At 43.2% G+C, this 23,364-nt stretch overlaps 1 protein-coding gene across 5 annotated transcripts in view; it reads right to left on the reverse strand.

The window, feature by feature from the left end:
• Pdpk1 (3-phosphoinositide dependent protein kinase 1) overlaps positions 1 to 23,364 on the reverse strand; it is a 70,735-nt gene that overhangs the window by 36,241 nt on the left and 11,130 nt on the right. For all 5 annotated transcript variants that reach the window (XR_013089466.2, XR_013089465.2, XR_013089464.2 and 2 more), the window contains exon 2: positions 4,356 to 4,619. Coding sequence is in view for 2 of the 5 variants with exons in the window: in XM_076840978.2 (XP_076697093.1) it covers positions 4,356 to 4,619 (264 nt within the window). In the remaining 3 variants the exon portion in view is untranslated. The remainder of the gene's footprint in view (positions 1 to 4,355; positions 4,620 to 23,364) is intronic.

Here is a 23,364-nt window from a genome sequence, read left to right on the forward strand (position 1 = left end):
GAAAAGAACACACACTGTAATAACCAGGAGACAGTCTGAAGAGACATGGACTTCCTCATCCTACTGGAGGTTTGAAATTACATAAATCCTTTGGGTTCTGTACTAACAAACAAAAGTACAAAGCCACTGCTAATGTAAATGTGTTTTAACAGTTAAGAAAAAACATTTAAATCTCTCCACTGTTTTCAGAAGGCTCAGCTGCTATTGGTCCTCATAGTGCCATGAAAGTATAAATTCAAGAACCTTATAGGAAAGTACAGTGGCACAAGCCTATATCCCAGCGGCTCAAAAGGCCGAGGCAGGAGGATCACAAATCCAAAACCAGCCTCAGCAACTCAGTGAGGCCCTAAGACACTTAGTGAGACCCTGTCTCTAAATAAAATACAAGAAAGGACTGGGGATGTGGCTTGTTGCTTAAGTGCCCCTGGGTTCAATCCCAGGTATCAAAAAAAAAAAAAAAAAGAACCTTGTAGCTGGGCACACCGGTGCACACCTGTAATCTCTAGCTACTAAGGAGGCTGAGGCAAGAGAATCACAAGCAAGTTAACTTAGTGAAACCCCATCACAAAATAAAATTTAAAAAAATTTCAGTGGTAGAGCCCTTGTCTAGCAAGCACCAGACCCAGACCCTGGGTTCAATCCCCAATACTGACAGCAGTTGGGGGGGACAACCTCATAGACTAACATATCCAAATGCCACAAGTGGGTCCTTGGAATTTCTTCAAAAAATAACTTTAAGAACACGCCCTTAAAAAAAAGACGAAGCCCTTCCAGGGCTGGGGCTGTAGTTCAGTAGCAAAGTGCTTTCCTAGCATGTGTGAGGCATTGGGTTCAATCCTCAGCACCACATAAAATATTATATGTCCATCTAAAACTAAAAAAAATATATTAAAAAAAAGAACATATCCTTCCGGTATATGTACAATGCAAAAAGATGCCCTAAACTTAGATTTTAAAATAATTGCTAATAATTTCTACCACACATTTCATCAGATGATGCAAATATGACCACAGCTATAAAGGGCACAGGGAAGTAAACCAGCACAGGAGTAAGCTACCTACTCAGGACACCCTCACACTGCCACCTCAGAAGCACAACCGACCCTGTGGTTCAAACTCCACTTCAGGGGCAAAGTGCCCAGTGTGGCATCCCCAAGTGTGGATGTGGAAAGACTGAATAAACCCTGGCCACACTTGAGGCACCAAAGTGGAAGTAGTTGATGGGCCCAAGGTTTGGCCAGAGCTTGCCAAGACAGCTTTGTCACAGTAGATCCCACCACAGCCTATGGGTGCAAATGTGCCTAAGACCTCTGAAGAGCAACAGCCTAAGGAACAGAGAGCAGATGAAACTAGTCCCTGTAAAATTCCTGGGCCTGATGGGAGGATGAGGTCCACTCAATCCCTCATTGTGAGTCAAATCCCATGACAGGATGCCTGATAGAACTCCTCAGGCGTGGTCCTGGAAAAGCACTTTGAGACGCCTGGCCATTATTGTGAACAAGGTCGGGTTATATGCACTCAGGTGGAAAAATCTCAAAAATCTTTCCTAAGGAATGTGCTGTGTATGGATGGTTTTCAGTCACTGAAGCTGAAGGAAGCGGCCAAGGCAGAACATTCTTCTCTGGGTTATGCATTTATACAATGTCACATTCCTTCACAAAAGCATGTGCTAGATTCATAAATAGGAAAGGGAAAGAACTATTAGAGAGTACTCTTATTTAGTAGAATCCTCTCTAAGACCATATTTATGTAATCTTTCTGGTTGTCTAAAGTTAGCAATTTATTAACAGGTTTCCACAGGAAAGGAGGGGGTCCTTTTCCAGAGATTCAGGTGCAACATATCCCTTCACATTACCCAGGGTGATGGCAGGCTGTCCCAGATATAGTAGTATTCTCAGGACCTCTTCCCTCTATTGCACTAACACCAAGCTCTGCCAACTCAAGATCCTGGTACAACCTTGTAATTGTGCCTCTCCCCTGGAAATCTAAATTTAAGTGGTCTCTATTTAAGTAATGGTGAGAAAGAAGGGAGGGTAACACCAATTTGAGACTCAGGGCTACAGATTCTAAACAGTGGGAGAAGGAGCCCCTGGCTCACAGCACTTTCCCAGGCACCTTGTGGCCAGGTCCAAAACTGCACAGGGTAAGGGGAATGATGATTGCATCACCCAGAAAGGGTGACACCTACTCCGCAATCCCTAATCCAGGGACACAAGCAATGCCACAAGTAAATCCTCCCTTCCAGTTGAGATAAATGTAAAAATATCAAACTGAGAGGAGAATTTTGGATAATCTAAGTAGTGAGAACAAAAAATTGGGGTTGTACTACTGCCCAGGGTTATCCAGGCAGTTTCCTCTCTCTTAAACGGTAGTTAAGTACAGAACAACCGGAACTATCTTCATACTTGAGGGCTTTTTCACGAAGGCACAATCCTTTTATAAAGAATATTATTCATAAAAGTTGCTATTAGAAATCTAAGTTACAAGTGTAAGAGGAAAACAGGGCACAGTGATGCACATCTGCCATCCCAGTGACTCAGGAGATGTAGTCAGGAGGATCACAAGTTCAAGTCTAGCCTGGGCAACTTAGTGAGACCCAGTCTCAAGAAAAAAAAATAAAAAGGGCTGGGGATAGAGCTCAGTGGTAAAGCACCCCCAGGTTCAATATTCAGTATCGTAAAAATACACAAATAGTTAATTTTTTTTTTAAGGGCTGGGAATATAGCTCAATGGTAAAGCTCACTGGGTTCAACCCCCAGTACCAAAAAAAAAAAAAAAAAAAAAAGTAGAAGGGCAGCAAAAGTTAACATTAAGTAAAACAAAATGACAAGACATTATGAATGCAGTGAGCTATATTCCATGTTCTTTGTATTTTAGAATCATTCATAAATGTAAAACAGAGGAGGAAAAAACAACAAATTCCACAATTCCACATATGGTTTCTTCACAAGGCTGGCAAGAAAGACTGGTTATTCAGAACTTTCTCAGGGTGAGGTGCCTCCAGGGCCATCCTGAAGTGCCCATCTGATACTGAAGGCCAGTGTAGAGGTCGCAATTTGTGGAGGCACTTTTGAACTGAGATTGTATACCCACAGCCAGAACTTCTTCTGAGCCGTCACAACCCTGCACAGCCCCCCCCACCCCCCCACTGCTTCCTGGGTCCCACCTCAGCAACCTGGCTGCTACCATCAGCCTTTGTTTCTTTGCTTTCTCTTAAAGCAAAGAGAAAAACCCAAGTCAGGTAAATCTGTGACAATGTTACTGTGGTTCTATAACAATGTTACTGTTTATTAAAAAAAAAAAAAAGAAAGAAAGAACAAAAATCTAATTTATTTTATTTTATTTTTTATATTTATTGTTTAGTTTTCGGCGGACACAACATCTTTATTTTATATGTGGTGCTGAGGATTGAACGCAGCGCTGCGTGCATGCCAGGCGAGCGCACTACTCCTTGAGCCACATCCCCAGCCCACCAAAAATCTAATTTATATATTAAAACAAACAAAAATCAAGAGACTTTTTTTTTTTTTTTTTAAAGGATTAATTGTTGGGCTGGGGCTGTAGCTTAGTGGTAAAGTGCTTGCCTAGCATGCATAAGGCACTGGGTTCAATCCTCAGCACCACATAAAAATTAATAAATAAAGGCATTCTGTCCATCTACAACTACAAAAAAATTTTTAAAAAAGCATTAATTGTTAACAAAAAATGTCTGAAAGATACTAACTTTCAATCTCAGGAACACAAAAACTTCCTTGGGACAGGAGAATAAAGAATGTAACCTGCTAAGGCCAGGTTAGAATGAAATTAACTTGTATTTAAAAAAAAACAACCACAAATCATTAGTTGTAGATGGACACAATACCTTTGTTTTATTTATCTATTTGTTTGTTTGTTTGTTTGAGGTGCTGAGGATCCAGCCTAGTGCCTCACATGTGCTAGGCAAGGGCTCTACACTGAGCTACAATCCCAGCAAGAGATGTTTTGAGATGGGTCTCACTATGTTGCCTAGGCTGGTCTCAAACTCTGAGGCTCCAGCAATCCTCCTGTCTCACATTTCCTAGGTGCTGGAACTACATAAGTATGCCATCACACCCACCAAGAGATGCTTTATAAAGTTTTCATCTACAAAATCAGGTTTAGACATTCTAGACACATTCCTGGTGGTCTGCTGCGGAAGCCAGTCTAGAAGACTCCAGTGGACTTTATAGCGGGAGACAGACACTAGGAAGAAGCCTGGGAGCACTTCCCAGGAAGAATGCTACCTGCATTCAGGTGGCCTAGCTCTTAGTTCCACAACAGTTGGCCTTCCCAAGAGAAACATGGTAATTTAACAAGCAACAGCAGAACATACTCACTGTTGAAAAAGAGCCCTCGCCAAGAATTTTCCCAAACTTGAAGTCTTCGGGCCGTTTCTTACGAGGCTGTGGTGGCTGGGCAGTGTGCTGCAGGGGGTTGGTGCTTGGCCGGGACTCAGCTGTAGTGCTGTCCATGGTGGGGCCCTGCCTGCTGCCACTGCTAGGAATGCCTGGAGCGGAGCCGGACTCAGTCTGGGTCCTTACCATTGATGGAGACGGGCAGGCACATAATACCACACTGGACTGAATGGGAACAGCGTCATACTGTGGACACAGAGGAGAAATGTAAGACAAATGGTTCACTGTCCAGCACACATGGACTGAAGTCTGACCTTCTTCACTCCTCTGGGGCTGCCACCCTCTCCCCTGCTCACACCAGCCACCACTCCTCAATTCTCTCTCAGTGCTGCATGAGTCTCCAACCAACTCTCTAAGGCCAAACTAAGGCAACCAAAGACAGCACTGTGAATTTTAATTATGGGGGATGAGCAGATAAGAGCAGTGATTAACTGTGTTTACAATACACAGAGACACCCAATGCTGGCAAGACTATGATAGAGCAAGCACATTCATATTCATACTGCAGCTGGCACAAAAAACCGGTGTGGCTGTTAAAATTATTTTGGAAAGCAATTAGGCAAATGTCAACAAAACAACAACAGAACAGTTGTCAATGAGACACTGAAACATGAAAGCCTCAGGGGGAACACAGTTAAAAATGGAAGTTTAACTTTAAACACTTATCTGAGAAAATCAGATAAGTGTTTAAAGTTAAATCTGCAGTATGTGAAAATTGCACTCATCCTCAGAAAAGCCCCTTCCCCTGCTCTGCCCCTCATGTTCTCACAATGATGACACAGGCCCACTTATTACTAGACTGTGATATAAAATACAAAATGAACTTGGAGCACCTAGGTGCAGGTCTCCATACTCCTGCCCACTAAAGAACCTAGGAGGGCACCTGACTTGTTTCAATGTGCTTCTAAAATCCATGCTGCATCTGAAAATCAAAGTCTCCCCAACCGTCCCCATAGGATAGAAGGGCAGGACAGCAGCCTGCCAGGTTGTCACTGGCTAACACATGGCCCTTTCAAACACTAAAAACAAACTGATCAGAATAACCTGAAACTGACCATGGGTGGTGGACCATACCTATAATCCAAGCAACTGGGGAGGCTGAGGCAGGAGGATTATAAATCCAAGGCCAGGCTCAGCAACTTATTGAGACCCTATCTTAAAATAAAGATAAAAATTAAAAAGGATGTAACTCAGTGGTAGAGCAGTCATGTGCAAGGCCCTAGGTCAGTACCCAGCACCAGCCCCCTGGAAAAAGGCTGAAGACAACTGAATGCTCAGTTTTCATAATTCAAATAAAAAAGGGAGTGTGGACACACAGCTATTTCTTAAACTGTTAGCACATCTGTTTATAAGGGCAGACAAGGATTTTTCTCTTTCCATATAAACAGGGAATGATATACAGAGAAGAAGCAGCCAGGGCTCCAGAAAGGTAGTAAACATTCCAAACACAGGAAAGAAAAGTGGGGGAGAGGGATTGGGGAGATTGAAATGCAATCAAATTCCATGCCTGTATGAGTTTGTCAGGATGAACCCAATTACTAATGTATAACTAATTTAAAAAAAAAAAAAAAGACAAGAAACACAGGTGGACCCACAATAATCAAGAGTGAGCCACAAGACAACAGTTCAGCCACCAAAAGCAAGAAAAGGTGCTCAGTCAATCCACACCTATAATCCTAGCCACTCAGGAGGCTGAGACAGGAGGATCAGGAGTTCAAAGTCAGCTTCAGCAACAATTAGGTGCTAAGCAACTCACTGAGACCCTGTCTCTAAATAAAATACAAAATAGGGCTGGGGATGTGGCTCAGTGTTGAGTGCCCTTGAGTTCGATCCCTGATACCTAACCCCCAACCAAAAAAAAAGAGAAGAGGTACACATCTTGATACCATGAAATGCACAAAAAAGACAAACAAATTTATTAATACAACTAATAAAAGTAGCCTCAATTTAGATGTCCAAGAGGATGCATTGTTTCCTTAAAACCCAAAAAGTGTGCTGGGCACAGTGGCTCATGCCTGTAATAGCACCAGCTTGGAAGGCTGAGGCAGCATTGCAAGTTCAAAGTCAGCCTCAGCAACTTAGCAAGATCCTGTTTTATAATAAAAAATAGAAAGGCCTAGGGGTTTGTCTCAGTGGTTAAGAGCCCATGGGTTCAACCCCTGGTACTAAAAAAAAGTTCATCTATAATTCCAGCCACTCAGGAGACTGAGGCAGGAAGATCACAAGGTAAATGCCAATTCTGGCAACTTAGTGAGATCCTGTCTCAATATAAAAAATAAATAATATATAAAGGCTGTTAGAACGGATGCTCACAAGAAAGCACTGCCCTCAAAGGGGGAAGTGTGTACCTAACCTGGGCTCAGCAAGCCCCTCGTCCAGGCACCAAAACTAGGTGGTATGACCCCACAACTCCCATACTCCATGACAGTTGCAGCCAGACCAGTGGAGGGTGTTATTAGAAACCACAGGGATGAATTGACAGCATGACTTGTCCCAACAGACTCCAAGACATCAGGTAGGACTGACATGAGAGGAAGTAGAGCATCATTGCCACATTGCTAACATCTGTCCACAAAGGAGAGTAAGCACCATGGAAAACACTCACATGTGTGAAAAGACTAGAGGTGCCATCAGAGCTGAGATTCAAAGGACAGGAAGTGTGTTTTGCTATTACTGGTATTGGGGGGATAGCTGAGTAAGACTCAACTGAGTCAAAAAGACAACCATGGTGGCATTTCAGAGCAGCTGTTTTCACTATGGGTGTGCCACTCCATGTTGACCAGTTTTGATGCAGAGGACTTCAAACCCTAGGCCCAAAAGCACTTGATTAGGCTAGATGTGCCGCCAAAACTCCTTCCTTCCAGAGGACTGCATGTGCTCAGTACATAAGCAGTGGGTGTGAGAGCAGGCAACTGCCTGGCTAGTCATGGGCACAGTCCTAGGGCTGCCTCTCCTGTGGCTCATGATGGGAACTGCTGGGCACAGGGCCATGCTAAAGCCAGGAGAGATGCAGTGCTACTCACATCACCAGGAGGGCTCAGTCCAAAGAACTTAGGTGTCCTGGAACACATTCTATTGCAGAATCTCTCAATCAGAGCAGTTTTGCACCCCCTGGTGAGACTTGGCAAAAACTAGAGACATTTTGGGTTGTCATTCTTGGGGGAGGAAATAAGCATCTAATTAGCATCTAATGGGCAGAGGCAGGGACTCTGCTAAACATCCTAGAATGAAGATAACGCCCCCACAACAAAAAATTATCAGACCCAGGGGTTGACAGTTCCTACTGAGAACCCTGCTCCAGATTCACAGACTCTGCCTGACCCTAGGAGATCTTCAGCAGCCCCTCCAGAGCTCAGCTACACCCAGGGACAGGATCACCAGGATCCTCAGAGAGGATAAGGTGTGTCTTCAGTCTGAGAAGAACCTTAAAAATCCTAATAAAATGTTTTGGAAATGACAAAACTTAGTTTTGTGATACAAACAGCATAAAATGGTAGTAAGATTCCCATCAAGGGCTGTAACTTCAAGGTGAGAGACACTGAGCTGGGGAAGAACAAGCATAACACCAAGCACACTTAAGGAACCCAAGAGCCTACAAGCCCATAGGAGGGAGGGTAGGAGTGGCTCAAGAGGGTGCAAAAGCAGTGGGAGGAAAGCCTTAGGAACTGAGCCCATAGAGGCTAAGGTGACATAGCTGCTTCCTCAGCAGCAGAGAATGAGGCACACCAAACCAGCAAAGATGCCATGAACCTGAAGGTCTGGGTAGAAGCTGTCCTCCTTATAAGAGCTGGCATGCCATCCCCTCCCCACCAAGTGGAAAGGCACCCAGGGCCGTGTCTGAGGAAACGCCACCCAGGCGCCAGTATTTGTCTGGTCCAATTTCTCTTGGACTCCTGGCTCAGCTGGTCACAACACAGGTTTTGGCTGGAACTCTGCTTGACAATGCTGTTTCCAAATGCCAGCCTTTGACATTTCACTTGCTGTAAGATTATACCCAATAATTTCTGATTTTTTTTTTTTAAACTAACAAAGCAAACTCTCAGCATGAAATAGGGATGAAAAGAACACCAAGAAACCTAGGTCCAGCTACTATGAAGAACACACTGTTTCTTCCATGGTACAGCAAGCTGCTACAGAACAGAAACACAACCAGCCAGACAACTAGAACAGGAGAAACACTAAGTCCATGTGACCTGTAGCCATCAGAGCCCACCCTGAGCAGCTGTTTCCTGCAGGGGGAGTCACCTTCCACAGACAGAGTCATTACCCACCCAGTAGACACAGCAGCAGGTAAAGGAGCTTCTCCCATGAGTCTTTGATGAGCACTGCACCCTGAGGGTGATCTATACACCATGACAGTCAGTGGCTAGACAAAAAGTACATCCCATACACTTCCCAGAGCCTATTTCAAGAGAGAGGTTTCAGCCCAGGTCTTTCTCAACTATAAACATCCATGTACCCAATGCTAAGTCTTTCCTTTAAAATACTTGGCAATGTCACTCAGCTAAAGTACAATTTTTTTTTCAGTTGTAGATGGACACAATATCTTTATAATTTTTTTTTAATGTGGTGCTGAGGATCGAACCCAGTGCCTCACATATGCTAGGCAAGCGCTTTACTATCACTGAGCTATAACTGCAGCCCCCCCCCAGCCCCCGTCCAAAGTACATTTCCAATGAAAAGTCTTAAGGCATCAATAAGCCTCTCCTTGAAGGCAAACATGGCACCTTAATATAAATCAACATAAACTAGTTAGTTATCTGTCTTTGCTGTGGACATCTGTCTGAAACCATCAACAGGGTCATGGGCAGGTGCAGAATGCTCTAGAACCTGAGCTAAGTCAAGCTGCTTCTGTTTCATGGGCATGAAGTAAAAAGCAACAGCCAGGTTAACGAGATGCAGGGGTGAGGTAGAATGGCAGGGCAGGAATGGGGAGTGGGGAGCACCTACAGCCACCGTCTTCCTCCACCTAGGATTTCTGCACTCATCCTCAGGAACCTACCCCCAGGCCCTTCAACCACCCTCAGCAGGCACATTTATGTTCTTTGTACAGCTCATAGCTCATAGCAACTTCACATTCACAGCCCTAGAAGGCTTAAGAAGAGATCCAGGGCCTTTAGCACACCCAGCTATATCTAGCCCAGGACATGGAATGACTTCTGAAGGTACACCACTCTTCAAAGACACAGTTTTTGTTATTTCATGAGAATATAGTCACTCACTTTGCTTATCAAAGCTGCTGCTGCTGCTTTTTTTTTTTTTTTTTGAAGACTTCCCAGTTGAAGAACTTATTTTCTTTCTTTCTTTCTTCCTTAATTTTTTGTGGTGCTGGGGATTGAACTCAAGACCTCATACATGCCAGGCAAGTACTTTACCCCTAAGCCTCATCTCCAGCTCTCAGTTTCTTTTCTTTCTTTTTTTTTAATCGATTTTTTATTATTTTTTTAAATACACAACAACAGTGAAATGCATTACAATCCTTATTACACATATAGAGCACAATCTTTCATATCTCTCTATATAAAGTATGTTCATGTCAATTTATGCCATTATACATGAACCTTTTTTGCATTACAATTCTTAATACACATATGTACCACAATTTTTCATATCTCTGTTTGTATATAAGGTATGTTGACACCCAATTCAAGACTTCAATAATTCTTTTTTTTTTTTTTTGGTGGTACTGGGGATTGAACCCAGGGACCTGTGCATGCTAGGCAAATACTCTACAAACTGAGTCATATCCCCGCTCAGTTTCTTAAAGGAGGTAAATTAACTACACTATTCATCCAATTACTCAGCAAACATGCCACTGTGCTAGCAAGGCATGGGGAAATGGCCAGAAGACAAACATGGTCCCTGCCCATAGAAGCTGACCTCCTGCTCCAGAACCATCCTATTACAATGGTGAGGTAGCTATGTAAACATGTATAGGTGCTGGGAGGGCCCAGGGCAGATCCCTTGCTGCAATGGAGATACAGCACAGGCTGGCCAGGGATTTGGGCAGAGTGGCCATGGGCTCAGGAATGGTGCAGTTGCTGATACAACACTGCAATGGCAGGGGGGACATAGTTACATTAGGAACCTGAAGCCTAACAATAGCTAAATTAGCTACATTAGCCTAACAATAGCTACATTAAAAAATTATTAAATTATTAAAAAATTAAATTAGCTACATTAGCCTAACAATAGCTACATTACTGACTGCTCTAATTGACTGCAGTACTGGGGACTGAACTCAGGGGCGCTCTATCACTGAGCCACATGCCCAGCCCTTTTTTTACTTTAAGACAAAGTTTCACTAAGTTGCAGATCTCACTAAATTACTGAGGCTGGCTTGGAACTTGCGATCCTCCTTCCTCAGCCTTCTATGTCACTGGGATTACTGGCATGTGCCACTGTAACTGGCTACATTTAAAAATAAAATAAAATAAATAAGTTGCTGATGTACACATGCCTTTATTTTATTTATTTATTTTTATGTGCTGCTGAGGATCAAACCCAGTTCCTCACATGTGCTAGGCAAGTACTCTACCACTGAGCCACAACCCCAGCCCCTAAAAGTTTTTATTTATTATTTTTTTGCAGCACCGGGGATTGAACCTAAGGCTTTATGCATGCAACGCAAAGCTCTACCACTGAGCCACATCCACAGCCCTGCTTCACACATATAAGTTTCACTTTCCCCTAAGGTTTCAAATTCAAAATGCAGCAGCCTTCACAAATTAGAAAGAAAACTCAGCCAGGCATGGTGGTGCATGCCTTAATCCAACTGCTCAGGAGGCTGGAGCAGGAGGATTGGCAAGTAGAGGCCAACACAGCCAACTTAGCAAGATCTGTGTCTAAATAAAAACAATAAAATATTTTATATTTTGACCATGGATGGTAAAATGCTTGCCTATGAGGCCATGGTTTCAATTCCCAGAACCACAAAGAGAGACCAGTCATTTTGAAATCAACATCCAAGTGATGTGTGGAAAGAACTCTGGATTTTTAAAGTGGCAATAACACAACACATGATGTAATACAGACTCACAACCCCCCCTTGTCCATCACATGGTCTATGTGAGATGGCAAGGCCTTCCCAGCACCTCCAACCATGTGGTACCACCAGTCCCTCAGATCTACAATGTCCACTAAACACCTGCCACAGGGCCTGCACTGCCAGATCACTGGAGATACGAAGAAGAAAAAAAAAAAAAAGCAAGTCCAGGCCCTCAAGAAGCCACACTGGGAAGGAGGATGGGATTATGTGGGTGGGGGTAGTACACATTCAACCAAAGAAGCCTTTACTGGGCAGGTAACATCTGAGCAAACACTCAAGGAGGAGGGGAAAGTCCCAAAGACATCTGAATATAGACTTTCAGCAGAGGACTAGTCAGTGCAAAGGGCTGGAAGTAGGTACAGCTCTCAAGTCACGTAAGTGTGGCTGGGCCATGGCACGGCCACCTCCAGACAGTGCCCATGGTACCAGCCAGATACCTCAGTACCTCTAAACACCCCATAGGGTCATTCTGACACCCACTGGATACTTCAAACCACAAAAGAGTAGCATGAGGCACAAGGCCACCCATAAGGGCCTGTGCCTCCTGAGGCTAAAGCCCACAGTCACATACCACTCCTGGGCTCCCAGACACTGGTCACCTCACCATGACACTCTTATGGATATAATGATAGAGAGACCTGTCCATGGCAACCTTCTGCCTGTGTGGAATTCTGCAATTTCTTTCCTGCTATGGTCACAGCATGGCAGCTAAGCACCTCTCAGGGCCACTCCCAGGCAGCAATCTTTACAGGGTCAACAGGATGCACTTGCCATCTCTCAAGGTAGTCCTAACTTGCTGCCATAGCTATGTTTTTTTGTTGATTTGTTTTTGGTTTGGTGATAACTGGGGCTTTAACAAGGGGTGCTTTATTACCAAGCCACATCCCCATCCCTTTTTATTTTTTATTTTGAGACAAAGTCTAAGTTGCTGAGGCTGGCCTCAAACATGTGATCCTCTGCCTTGGCCTCCTGAGCCACTGGGATTATAGGCATGCACCATTGTGCCTGGCTATGGCTATGAATGATTTAAAATTTGCAATAAAGGGAAAAGATGAAATATTATCTTTTTAAAGCATTTCGAAGCATCAGTTGTGAAATGAAAAGCTTGAGAATCTCACTTTTTTCTTTTTCTTTTTGGACACAATACCTTTATTTTCTTTATTTATTTTTATATGGTGCTGAGGATCGAACCCAGTGCCTCACACGTGCGAGGCAAGTGCTCTCCCACTGAGCCACAACCCCAGCCCGAGAATCTCACTTTGAAAGCAAAATCTAAATGCTTATTTGAAGCCAGGTGCAGTGATGCATGCCTGTAATCTTAACAACTTGTGAGCCTGAAGCAGGAGGATCCCAATTTCAAAGCCAGCCTCAGCAATTTAGCAAGGCGCTAAGCAAGACCCGGTCTCAAAATAAAAAAAAATAAAAAGGGCAGGGGATGTGGCTCTGTGATTTAAGGCCTCTAGGTTCAATACCCAATATCAACATAAATACATAAATAAGTATTTAGAAAAATAAGAGCTTGGGACTATAGCTGCTTTTGAAAGAGCAAATTCTATAGCATTTTTAAGCAGGAAGCAAGCTGCATATAAATCTGATACTGCCCACCCCTGCTCTGGAGGACATGCACTGCCCAGTGGCCTGTGTGCCAAAGAGGGTCCTGCCAGACTCCAAGCAGCCCTTCCAGCCCTCAGCCCTACAGAGGACACGCAGCCTGAGAATCCAGCCAACTTCGGGCTTGGGGGTGAGTCATCGCCTCCAAGCTCAGCCCAATCCATTTGCCACTCATTTGGTGACCCAAAATTATGGTAAGTAAATCCTTTTCATTACTCAATAGCTCCTGAAATTTACGTCTCTGGGGAAATTTAAAGTAACAAAATCCTAGATGTGTCCATCTACTATCCCTGTCCCTCTGCCCATCCCATATAATGAAGCACTTTGACAAAAGAGTTCACAAGAAGATGGCCCTCTGTTCATTCCACAAGTGTTTCCTTAAGAACCCCCATTACCATCTGATATCTGGCCTTTCCTACACACATGAAAATACACAGCCAATCCAGATGAGACCTGTGCTTTGGCCTGCCTCACCAGCAGTCTTCCACCCTTGGCTGCCCACAGCCAAGGCCTTCCCAGATCACCCTTACAACACCCACTCCCCAATCCTGGCAGTCATCCAATGTCCCCTTCAGCAAGAGATCCCTCCTGTCCTCTCTCCTAGCTCCTGTGTCATTGCCAGGATAAGCTTCTGCAACTGGATCATCTCAGGGAAATGCGATAGATCTATGGAGATCAAGGAAGGACAAACCCCTAAGTTTAATTCAGCTAGGACAGTCAGTGTCATTGACAAAGTTAAGACTGTTGAGAACCTCCTATGAAAAAGTGGGTCTGGCCACACCTGTAGTACAGTCAACACACATCACTGGTGTCCATGAGCTCTCTGCATGGGCTCCCCAAGCTGTTCCCACCACTCCTTTCCACCCAGAGTTCAAGGAGGACTACCAAGTGCCTGATAGAAAAACAGACAAGTTTTAAACAAATGAAAGTTTTCAAAGAACTTCAAATTGTCTCATGTAATTTGCACTTAAGAACTTAAGAGTTTCAATTTCTTTCACTTTTTGAGTATTAAGCTCAGCAGTCTCCCTTTCAGAAGTAGAAACCCTCAAGGGAAAATTAATTTGAGATCTAATTACATTTTCAAATCCACCAAAAACAGGCTTAAAAGTAGTACATAGCACACTGCTCAGTTGCTAGGGAATGTTTAGGAAAACATCAATACATCAACATAACCAGTGACCAGCATTCAAAACTGCTAAATGTAACAAATATGTGATTGACAAATAGATTGAAATGCAAATGGACTTGGAGGCCAAGGAAAACAAACGATCCATGAATTTCTTCTCCACCTCTCTTCAAGCCTCACATACCAGACACCTCAAGTCTTCCAAGGCTGCAGACAGCAATTAGAAGACTAATTGTCAGGTACATGAAGCCTTACTTTTTAAAAATACAGAACCCTATATTTTGAAAGCACAACTCACAGTTCTTAATTATCTGATGGCAAGTCAGTCTTGCAGGGGGCTGAGGAGAAAGTAGAAGGATGACAGACTCCCCCAGGTTTCAGTGAGGAGCCATGGCCTGGCCTACACCTGGCTAAAGAAGCACTCCCCCCACCCCCCACCCAATCCAAGATGGCTCACAAAGATTGCATCAGGGTTGGAGAATCACAGGCAGTTCCCCCCTCTACTTTGAAATGCAATTTAGAACACTTTTACAGTAGTTCATTTACTCATACTCCTAACAGGTATTCAATGAGCATTTCCCAAAAGGCCCAGCACTAAAAAAAGAGAAAACTCATGGGTCTGTTATCAGACAGGCAAAGGGATTGAAGTTGGGGAAGAGGGTAGACTGGATTTCCTCAGATCCCTCTTTAAGGACAAACTGCAAATGAAGCAAAGAGTTTATATAAAGGATGATTTTAAAAGCTGGAGGCTAAAGACAAGAACTGGTGCCAGGAAAACAGTCCCAGCCTCAGGGGAGGCCACTGCTCTCTACACACCCAATATTTGAGCAATCACCGCTAGATTACCAAAACATGTCTTGGCTTCTAAAAGGTTTTTTTCCCCCTACAAACCTGGTGAAGAAGAATCTAAGTCTTCGTTATCAGAATAAAGAAATCCGACAGCTGAATCATTCCTTATGAAACTGTCTAAAACTTTTGCATATGAACCAGCCCCAGGCCTGGAATGGACAGATCCATTCATTACATAAATGTTAGGGCTCCTGTTCTGCATGGGCTGGGATGCCAACTCTGCCACTCACTAGCCATTGGTCTGTAGCTCAGATTCTTGTCTCCAAGTCAGAGGGGAAAGCCAAAGCTTGTTGTGAGGATTTGATGAGTTAATTTACAAGGAGATTGAGCGGGCCAAACTCAGAGGGAAAGGTTATGGGCACTTACACCATTAAATGGCACCAAAAACACATACACAAAGTTTTCCCAGCCAAAGGTCTCAGACCACATAAGCCTCTCAGGGCCAAATGAAGCCCACCCCCTTTCCAAATGCTGTTAATTTACCTGTGAATAAAACTGCACTAATACCTAGTGCATTAAGAGGCCCAACATGGGAGAACAAAATCATACATAAAGGCTGAGCTCCCAAACACACAGGACAGTAATCAAGATTGAAACAAGGGCCTTCTATGGTCAAGATACTGTCATGCAGCTTAACACTTCAGCCAGCAAGAGAAAGAATCCCACACTCAAAATGCCATGCTGTCTTTAAATACCAGCAAATGCTCTGGAGCCCTGGAAAGCACTGCAACAGGTGCAGTCAAAACACAGCCAACACACACACACACACACACACACACACACACGCACACGCACACACGCACGCACGCGCACATGCATATTCCAGTATGCATGTGCCTAGCACTAGATTCAATATGTGGCATGGGACCAGGAGCTGTGGGAGGTGCTAACCAGCCGACTCCAAAGGGGTTCTGCACACAAGTAGGCTCTGCACACTGGCTAAGAACATTCTGGAAAGGAGCTCCTTTCATCCCAGGAAATGCCACAAAGCTAGTCCCAGCATGAAGAACAAGAGGAGGTAGGGTGTTGATAGAATGGTCATCACTGCCTTCTCCTACCCTACAGGTTTCCACATAGAATGAACAACTACAGTGGAATAGGAAAATCAAGAACCAGGGTCCAACTCTATGTTTGCAACTTACTCCTGGCCAACCCATCCTCTTTCTGTGTCATAATTTACTCTTCCATAAAATGAGCTTGAGCCAGGACAGTAATCTCAGTGACTCAGGAAGCTGAGGCAGGAGGATCACAAGTTCAAGGCCAGCCTCAGCAACTTTCGCAAATTGAAAAATAAAAACAGCTAGGGATATAGTTAAGTGATAAAGTGCCCCTGAGTTCAATACCCACACCCTCTCCTCAAATACTATTAGTTTCATCGACATGAAAATCAAGATAGGAACAGCCTTTGGACTGGGGATAGGATTCCCATCTGGAGGGCCACTCAGGGCTTCTCAGAAACTGGTAAAATCCTATTTTTTAAGCAGGGTGGTAGATACATATGAGTTCATTCATTTTTATTCTTAAAACTCTGCATATATAGAATATATACTTTTATAAGTACAACTTACTATTGCTTAAAATAAAATTAACAAAATGCCATTTTTCTCACCTTCTGACGAGAGCATTATTTGCCATTCATAATACAATCTTCTGAGCATTTTACACATATTTTTACAGTTCTCAAAACCACCTTGGTGGGTAGATATAACTCTCATCCTTTTCACAGAAAGTGACAAAGAGGCAAAGGGCAGGTCCTTGTCACAAGTCATGTCATATTTATGCCACAGTAAAGCCATATTCAATTCTGAAGCAGAATTCAACTATAGTCTATGCTCTGAACCCTCCCAGTTAATGGAAGGTCAGTACAACTGACGCTGACCCTGTGCTAATCAGGGAATCAGGAAGCAGGATGAACACCTGTTAGACCTTAGATTCCACCCTTCTGACCTCATCAGCTCCCCTACCTGGAATCTAGCCAATACAGTCAGAAATTCAGATCAAGATTTACATTATTAAAATAGCCACCTGTTTAAAAAATATATCTATACACACACACACACACACACACACACCCCTACACACACCTACACACACACACACACACACACACACACACACACACACCTGTAATCCCAGCAACTTGAGAATGTAAGGCAGGAGAATCACAAGTTTAAGGACAACTTGGTGAGACCCAATTTCAAAATAAAAATTTAAAAAGGGCTAAAGGGTGTAGCATGGTGGAAGAGCACTCCTGGGTTAAATCCTCAGTACCACAACAAATAAAATCTCCAGGACTGGAGATGTGGTTCAGTAGTAAGAGCACTTGCCTAGCATGCATGAGGCTCTGGGTTCAATCCCCAGCACAGCAAAAAACATATGAGTATGTGAGTGTGTATCCCCATTAAAATGGGGCACAGTGGCACATGCTTATAATCTGAGTTATTGGGGAGGCTGGGGCAGAAGATGGCAAATTCAAGGTAAGCCTGGGCAATTTGGTGAGGCCATTTCAAAATAAAATTAAGGTGACAGCATATAGCTCATGTGAGAGCATTTGCCTAGCATACCCAAAGTCCTAGGTTCAATCTCCAGTACTATGCCTTCCAAAGAATTGCATGTATATGTTCACATACGCTATATTTGTCTGTGCATAAACATGTCATGTATGTATATACACGTTTATACCCACATATAACATATAAACATATATACTGCCATTAAGCTGAATGAAATGGTGCATATCTATAGTCCCAACTACCAAGGCAGGAAGATAACTTGAACACAGGAGTTTGAGGCCACCCTGAGCAACACAGCAGGACCTAGTGTTAAAAAAAAAAAAATCCATTTAGAAAATAATCCTGGGCTGGGGTAGTTCAATGGTAGAGTGTGGAATTATCATGCACAAGGCCCTGGGCTCAATCCCAGAACCAAGGAAACAACCTATGCAATTGTCCAAAGCCAGGACAATGGTTCACTCATAGAAAAGTATTATGCACCTGCTGCAAAAGGAGTTTTAAAGAACCTCCATGCAAAATGTTATGTGAAAACAGGAGACAAAACAACGTCTGACATGGAGCAAGGATCCCAATTTGATTAAAAACAGACCAGAGGGCTGGGGATGTGGCTCAAGCGGTAGCGCGCTCGCCTGGCATGCGTGCGGCCCGGGTTCGATCCTCAGCACCACATACAAACAAAGATGTTGTGTCCGCCGAAAACCAAAAAATAAATATTAAAAGAAAATTCTCTCTCTCTCTCTTAAAAAAAAAAAAAAGACCAGAGCTGGGCATGGTGGTACACACCGATAACTACAGTGACTCAGGAGGCTGAGGCAAGAGGATCACGAGTTCAAGAACAACCTTAGCAACCTAGCGAGACCCTGTCTCAAAATAAAAAATAAAAAGAGTTTAGGATATAGCTCAGTGGTCAAGTGCTCTGGGTTCAATCCCCAGTATAGGGATGTGTGGGAGGCCATCCTCGCATGTGATTTGAGTTGCCTCCCTGGCTGGGTGAGAGGTGCTTAGACACATCGGTGTTAAAGCCATCCCACACCCTTTCCCAGGTCTGAGGGCTTGTCCGTGCAGAGGCATGCCTGACCACTGACCTGAAGACCCAATTGCCGGCCCTGACTTTGGGATGCTGCCCCCCTTAACCTTCATTGAATGGGATTTTCCCTTGAATTTTTTGTTTCCCAATAAAAGCTCACTCTCTGGGGTTGGGGATGTGGCTCAAGCAGTAGCGCCACTGGCTTGGCATGCGTGCGGCCCGGGTTTGATCCTCAGCACCACATACAAACAAAGATGTTTCCCTCTAAAATCTGGAACAAGACAGGGATGCCCTCTCTCACCACTTCTATTCAATATAGTTCTCGAAACACTGGCCAGAGCAATTAGACAGACGAAAGAAATTAAAGGCATAAAAATAGGAAAAGAAGAACTTAAATTATCACTATTTGCGGATGATATGATCCTATACCTAGAAGACACAAAAGGGTCTACAAAGAAACTACTAGAGCTAATAAATGAATTCAGCAAAGTGGCTGGATATAAAATCAACACGCATAAATCAAAGGCATTCCTGTATATCAGCGACAAATCTTCTGAACTGGAAATGAGGACATCTACCCCATTCACAATATCCTCAAAAAAAATAAAATACTTGGGAATCAACCTAACAAAAGAGGTGAAAGATTTATACAATGAAAACTACAGAACCCTAAAGAGAGAAATAGAAGAAGATCTCAGAAGATGGAAAAATATACCCTGTTCATGGATAGGCAGAACTAACATCATCAAAATGGCAATATTACCAAAAGTTCTCTATAGGTTCAATGCAATGCCAATCAAAATCCCAACGGCATTTCTTGTAGAAATAGATAAAGCAATCATGAAATTCATATGGAAAAATAAAAGACCCAGAATAGCAAAAGCAATTCTAAGCAGGAAGTGTGAATCAGGAGGTGTAGCGATACCAGATTTCAAACTGTACTACAAAGCAATAGTAACAAAAACAGCATGGTACTGGTACCAAAACAGGCGGGTGGACCAATGGTATAGAATAGAGGACACAGAAACCAATCCACAAAATTACAACTATCTTATATTCGATAAAGGGGCTAAAAGCATGCAATGGAGGAAGGATAGCATCTTCAACAAATGGTGCTGGGAAAACTGGAAATCCATATGCAATAAAATGAAACTGAATCCCCTCCTCTCGCCATGCACAAAAGTTAACTCAAAATGGATCAAGGACCTTGATATCAAATCAGAGACTATGCGTCTGATAGATGAAAAGGTTGGCTCCGATCTACATATTGTGGGGTCGGGCTCCAAATTCCTTAATAGGACACCCATAGCACAAGAGTTAAAAACAAGAATCAACAAATGGGACTTACTTAAACTAAAAAGTTTTTTCTCAGCAAGAGAAACAATAAGAGAGGTAAATATGGAGCCTACATCATGGGAACAAATTTTTACTCCTCACACTTCAGATAGAGCCCTAATATCCAGAGTATACAAAGAACTCAAAAAATTAAACAATAAGAAAACAAATAACCCAATCAACAAATGGGCCAAAGACCTGAACAGACACTTCTCAGAGGAGGACATACAATCAATCAACAAGTACATGAAAAAATGCTCACCATCTCTAGCAGTCAGAGAAATGCAAATCAAAACCACCCTAAGATACCATCTCACTCCAGTAAGATTGGCAGCCAATATGAAGTCGAACAATAACAAGTGCTGGCGAGGATGTGGGGAAAAGGGTACTCTTATACATTGCTGGTGGGACTGCAAAATGGTGAGGCCAATATGGAAAGCAGTATGGAGATTCCTGGGAAAGCTGGGAATGGAACCACTATTTGACCCAGCTATTGCCCTTCTCGGACTATTCCCTGAAGACCTCAAAAGAGCGTACGTACTACAGGGATACTGCCACATCGATGTTCATAGCAGCACAATTCACAATAGCTAGACTGTGGAACCAACCCCGATGCCCCTCAATAGATGAATGGATAAAAAAAATGTGGCATTTATACACAATGGAGTACTACGCAGCACTAAGAAATGACAAAATCATGGAATTTGCAGGGAAATGGATGGCACTAGAGCAGATTATGCTAAGTGAAGCTAGCCAATCCCTAAAAAACAAATGCCAAATGTCTTCTTTGATATAATGAGAGCAACCAAGAACAGAGCAGGGAGGAAGAGCAGGAGGAAAAGATTAACATTAAGCAGAGTCATGAAGTGGGAGGGAAAGGGAGAGAAAAGGGAAATTGCTTGGAAATGGAAGGAGACCCTCATTGTTATACAAAATTACATATAAGAGTTTGTGAGGGGAATGGGAAAAAAATAAGGAGAGAAATGAATTACAGTAGATGGGGTAGAGAGAGAAGATGGGAGGGGAGGGGAGGGGGGATAATAGAGGATAGGAAAGGTAGCAGAATACAACAGTTACTATTATGGTATTATGTAAAAATGTGGATGTGTAACCGATGTGATTCTGCAATCTTTGCAATGTTTTGAATAACCAATAAAAAAATAAAATTAAAAAAATAAATAAATAAATAAAAAATAAAAAATAAAAAAAAAAACAAACAAAGATGTTGTGTCTGCCAAAAACTAAAAAATAAATATTAAAAAAAAAAAAAAAAGCTCACTCTCTGGCGTGCTCTCCCTCTCTTGCTAGTCTCTTCTGTAAACCTTGCCACCGCTTTAGGTGGCTAGAGGCGGGAGCTAGGAGAAGCCGTGTTTACTCAGAAGGGTGCAACGATACATGCCTATAATCCCAGCAACTCAGGATGCTGAGGCAGGAGGATACAATGAGCAACTTAATGAGACTCCATTGCAAAATAAAAAAATTAAAAGGGCTGGGTATGCAGCTAGGTAGAAAAGCACTCCTGGATTGAGTCACCAGTATAAAAAATAAAAATAAAAAATTTAGTCAATGAAATTGGTTCTTAGTCAGAAAAGAATATCGATAGGCTCTTGCCTTTCATTTTGCTACAATCAATAATTTAACATGCTAAAGTTGACAACAAAGAAAAATTAAGTTTCTAATCAGAAGTCACATTACTTACACACCACTTAAATATGAACCTTTCCTTCGGAATTAAATTCATTCAGTAAATGTTTTTCCTTATAATCTAGTCTGCAAATAAGAGTGATAGCTCAGAGCCAGCAAGAACCTAATAAGGATCCCCCTTCCCCCTGTTTCTTTTTAATTTTTAGTTGTAGATGGACACAATACCTTTATTTTTTATGTGGTCCTGAGAATCAAACCCAGTGCCTCACACATACTAGGCATGCAATCTACCACTGCGCTACAACCCCAGCCCAGATTTCTGCTCTTGACCAGAGCCCTACCAGGCACCTAATCCACACTCTTTGAGTTTCTGACCTAGCTCCTCAAAGGAACCTCCTCAGCCTCCAAGACTCACAAGTCAACAGCGAGATGAAATCTAGCACACACACAGGCAAGCACAAGGGCATCTGTGGTTTACAGAGAATTTCCCTCTCTGGGGTTCTAGCCCTACCAACCCCTCCCAGTCCCCTAGCTGGCCTACCCTTTCAAGGACAATCTGTGCTCTGCTGGGTTGAAGACCTCAGTGACTTCACCCCTCCACTGATGTGGCTGCTCTGGTCACCTTCCCCTTGCTTACACTGGCTTACCAGTTCTGCCCTCTCCTTCTCCATCGTCCTTCAACTCTGTTCCTACAGTCCATAGCTTTGTCCATGTGAATAGAATCTCCCCAGGAGCAGTGAAGGGGCCTGTTGGAAAGTCCCAGAGTCCTGAAGATGACCAGAATTTTGTTTACCCAGTGTATCCCATGTGTAAATGCATAACCATAGTGTGAGAAACTGCTCTGAATGAACACACTTTCAAGTCCTGTCGCAGGGGGCTCTGACCAATTACTACATTTCCATTTCATAATGATTTGGGCATTGTCCCAACTCAGATAGCAGGGCGTGGTTTCAGGTGTAGGTGTACCTGCTGGCATTGAGTTACACTCACCTGTTCCCATGTAATCCTACCCTTCCTGTCCTTTTTAGATAGAAGTTTCTATGAACAGCGTCCCCCCAAATAAAAGCTCACTTCTGAACATGCTTGACAACCCATCCCTCCCTCTCTCTCATCAGCCTCTCGTGACTTTCTCTTGCATTCCCTTTTGGGGAGCTTGAGGCCAGGAGGCAGAGAAAGGCATCCTGAAGCTTGTGTAAAGGTATTTCGTGTCTGTGTTTTATTTTGCATCACCCCGAATTCACACGGTGACCTTAGTTCAGCCATCCGCGATGGACGGGGGCAACACCACAGTAATAAGGATGGTTGTTCTAGTCAGGTGATCCTAAAAGAAAATGCTGGATTCATGGGGTAGACCTTGGTTTTTAATCCTGAGAAGCTATTCCCTTACTGAAATAGGAAAAAAACCTAAACCAGCCAAGACAGGAACTCCCTCCAGCAGATTCACAAGCACGGAAAAGGCACCAGAAATACATGGTCTCCCTCTTGACTGCCTTACCTGCAAATTCTAAACAAAGAGTTTCTTCTGAGGTCAATAATTACCAAGTTAGACACAGTAACTGTGTCACACTATTCACAACCAAGTACACAGGAACATCTCACAACATCCTCAACATGCACAAGAAAATTTATTTAGTCAAGCACAACATTCATCTAGAGTTTAGCTACCAGAAACAAGGGAAGGAGGGAGGGCAATGGGTCAGTCTGGGATTCCACTGTCTCAAAGCTAACTATGAGCACCTAACCACAGACTTTGATGGGCCTAGCCACTGCTCCTACAT

This window comes from Callospermophilus lateralis, chromosome 19, assembly GCF_048772815.1.
Source record: "Callospermophilus lateralis isolate mCalLat2 chromosome 19, mCalLat2.hap1, whole genome shotgun sequence".
In the NCBI taxonomy this organism is placed as follows: domain Eukaryota; kingdom Metazoa; phylum Chordata; class Mammalia; order Rodentia; family Sciuridae; genus Callospermophilus; species Callospermophilus lateralis.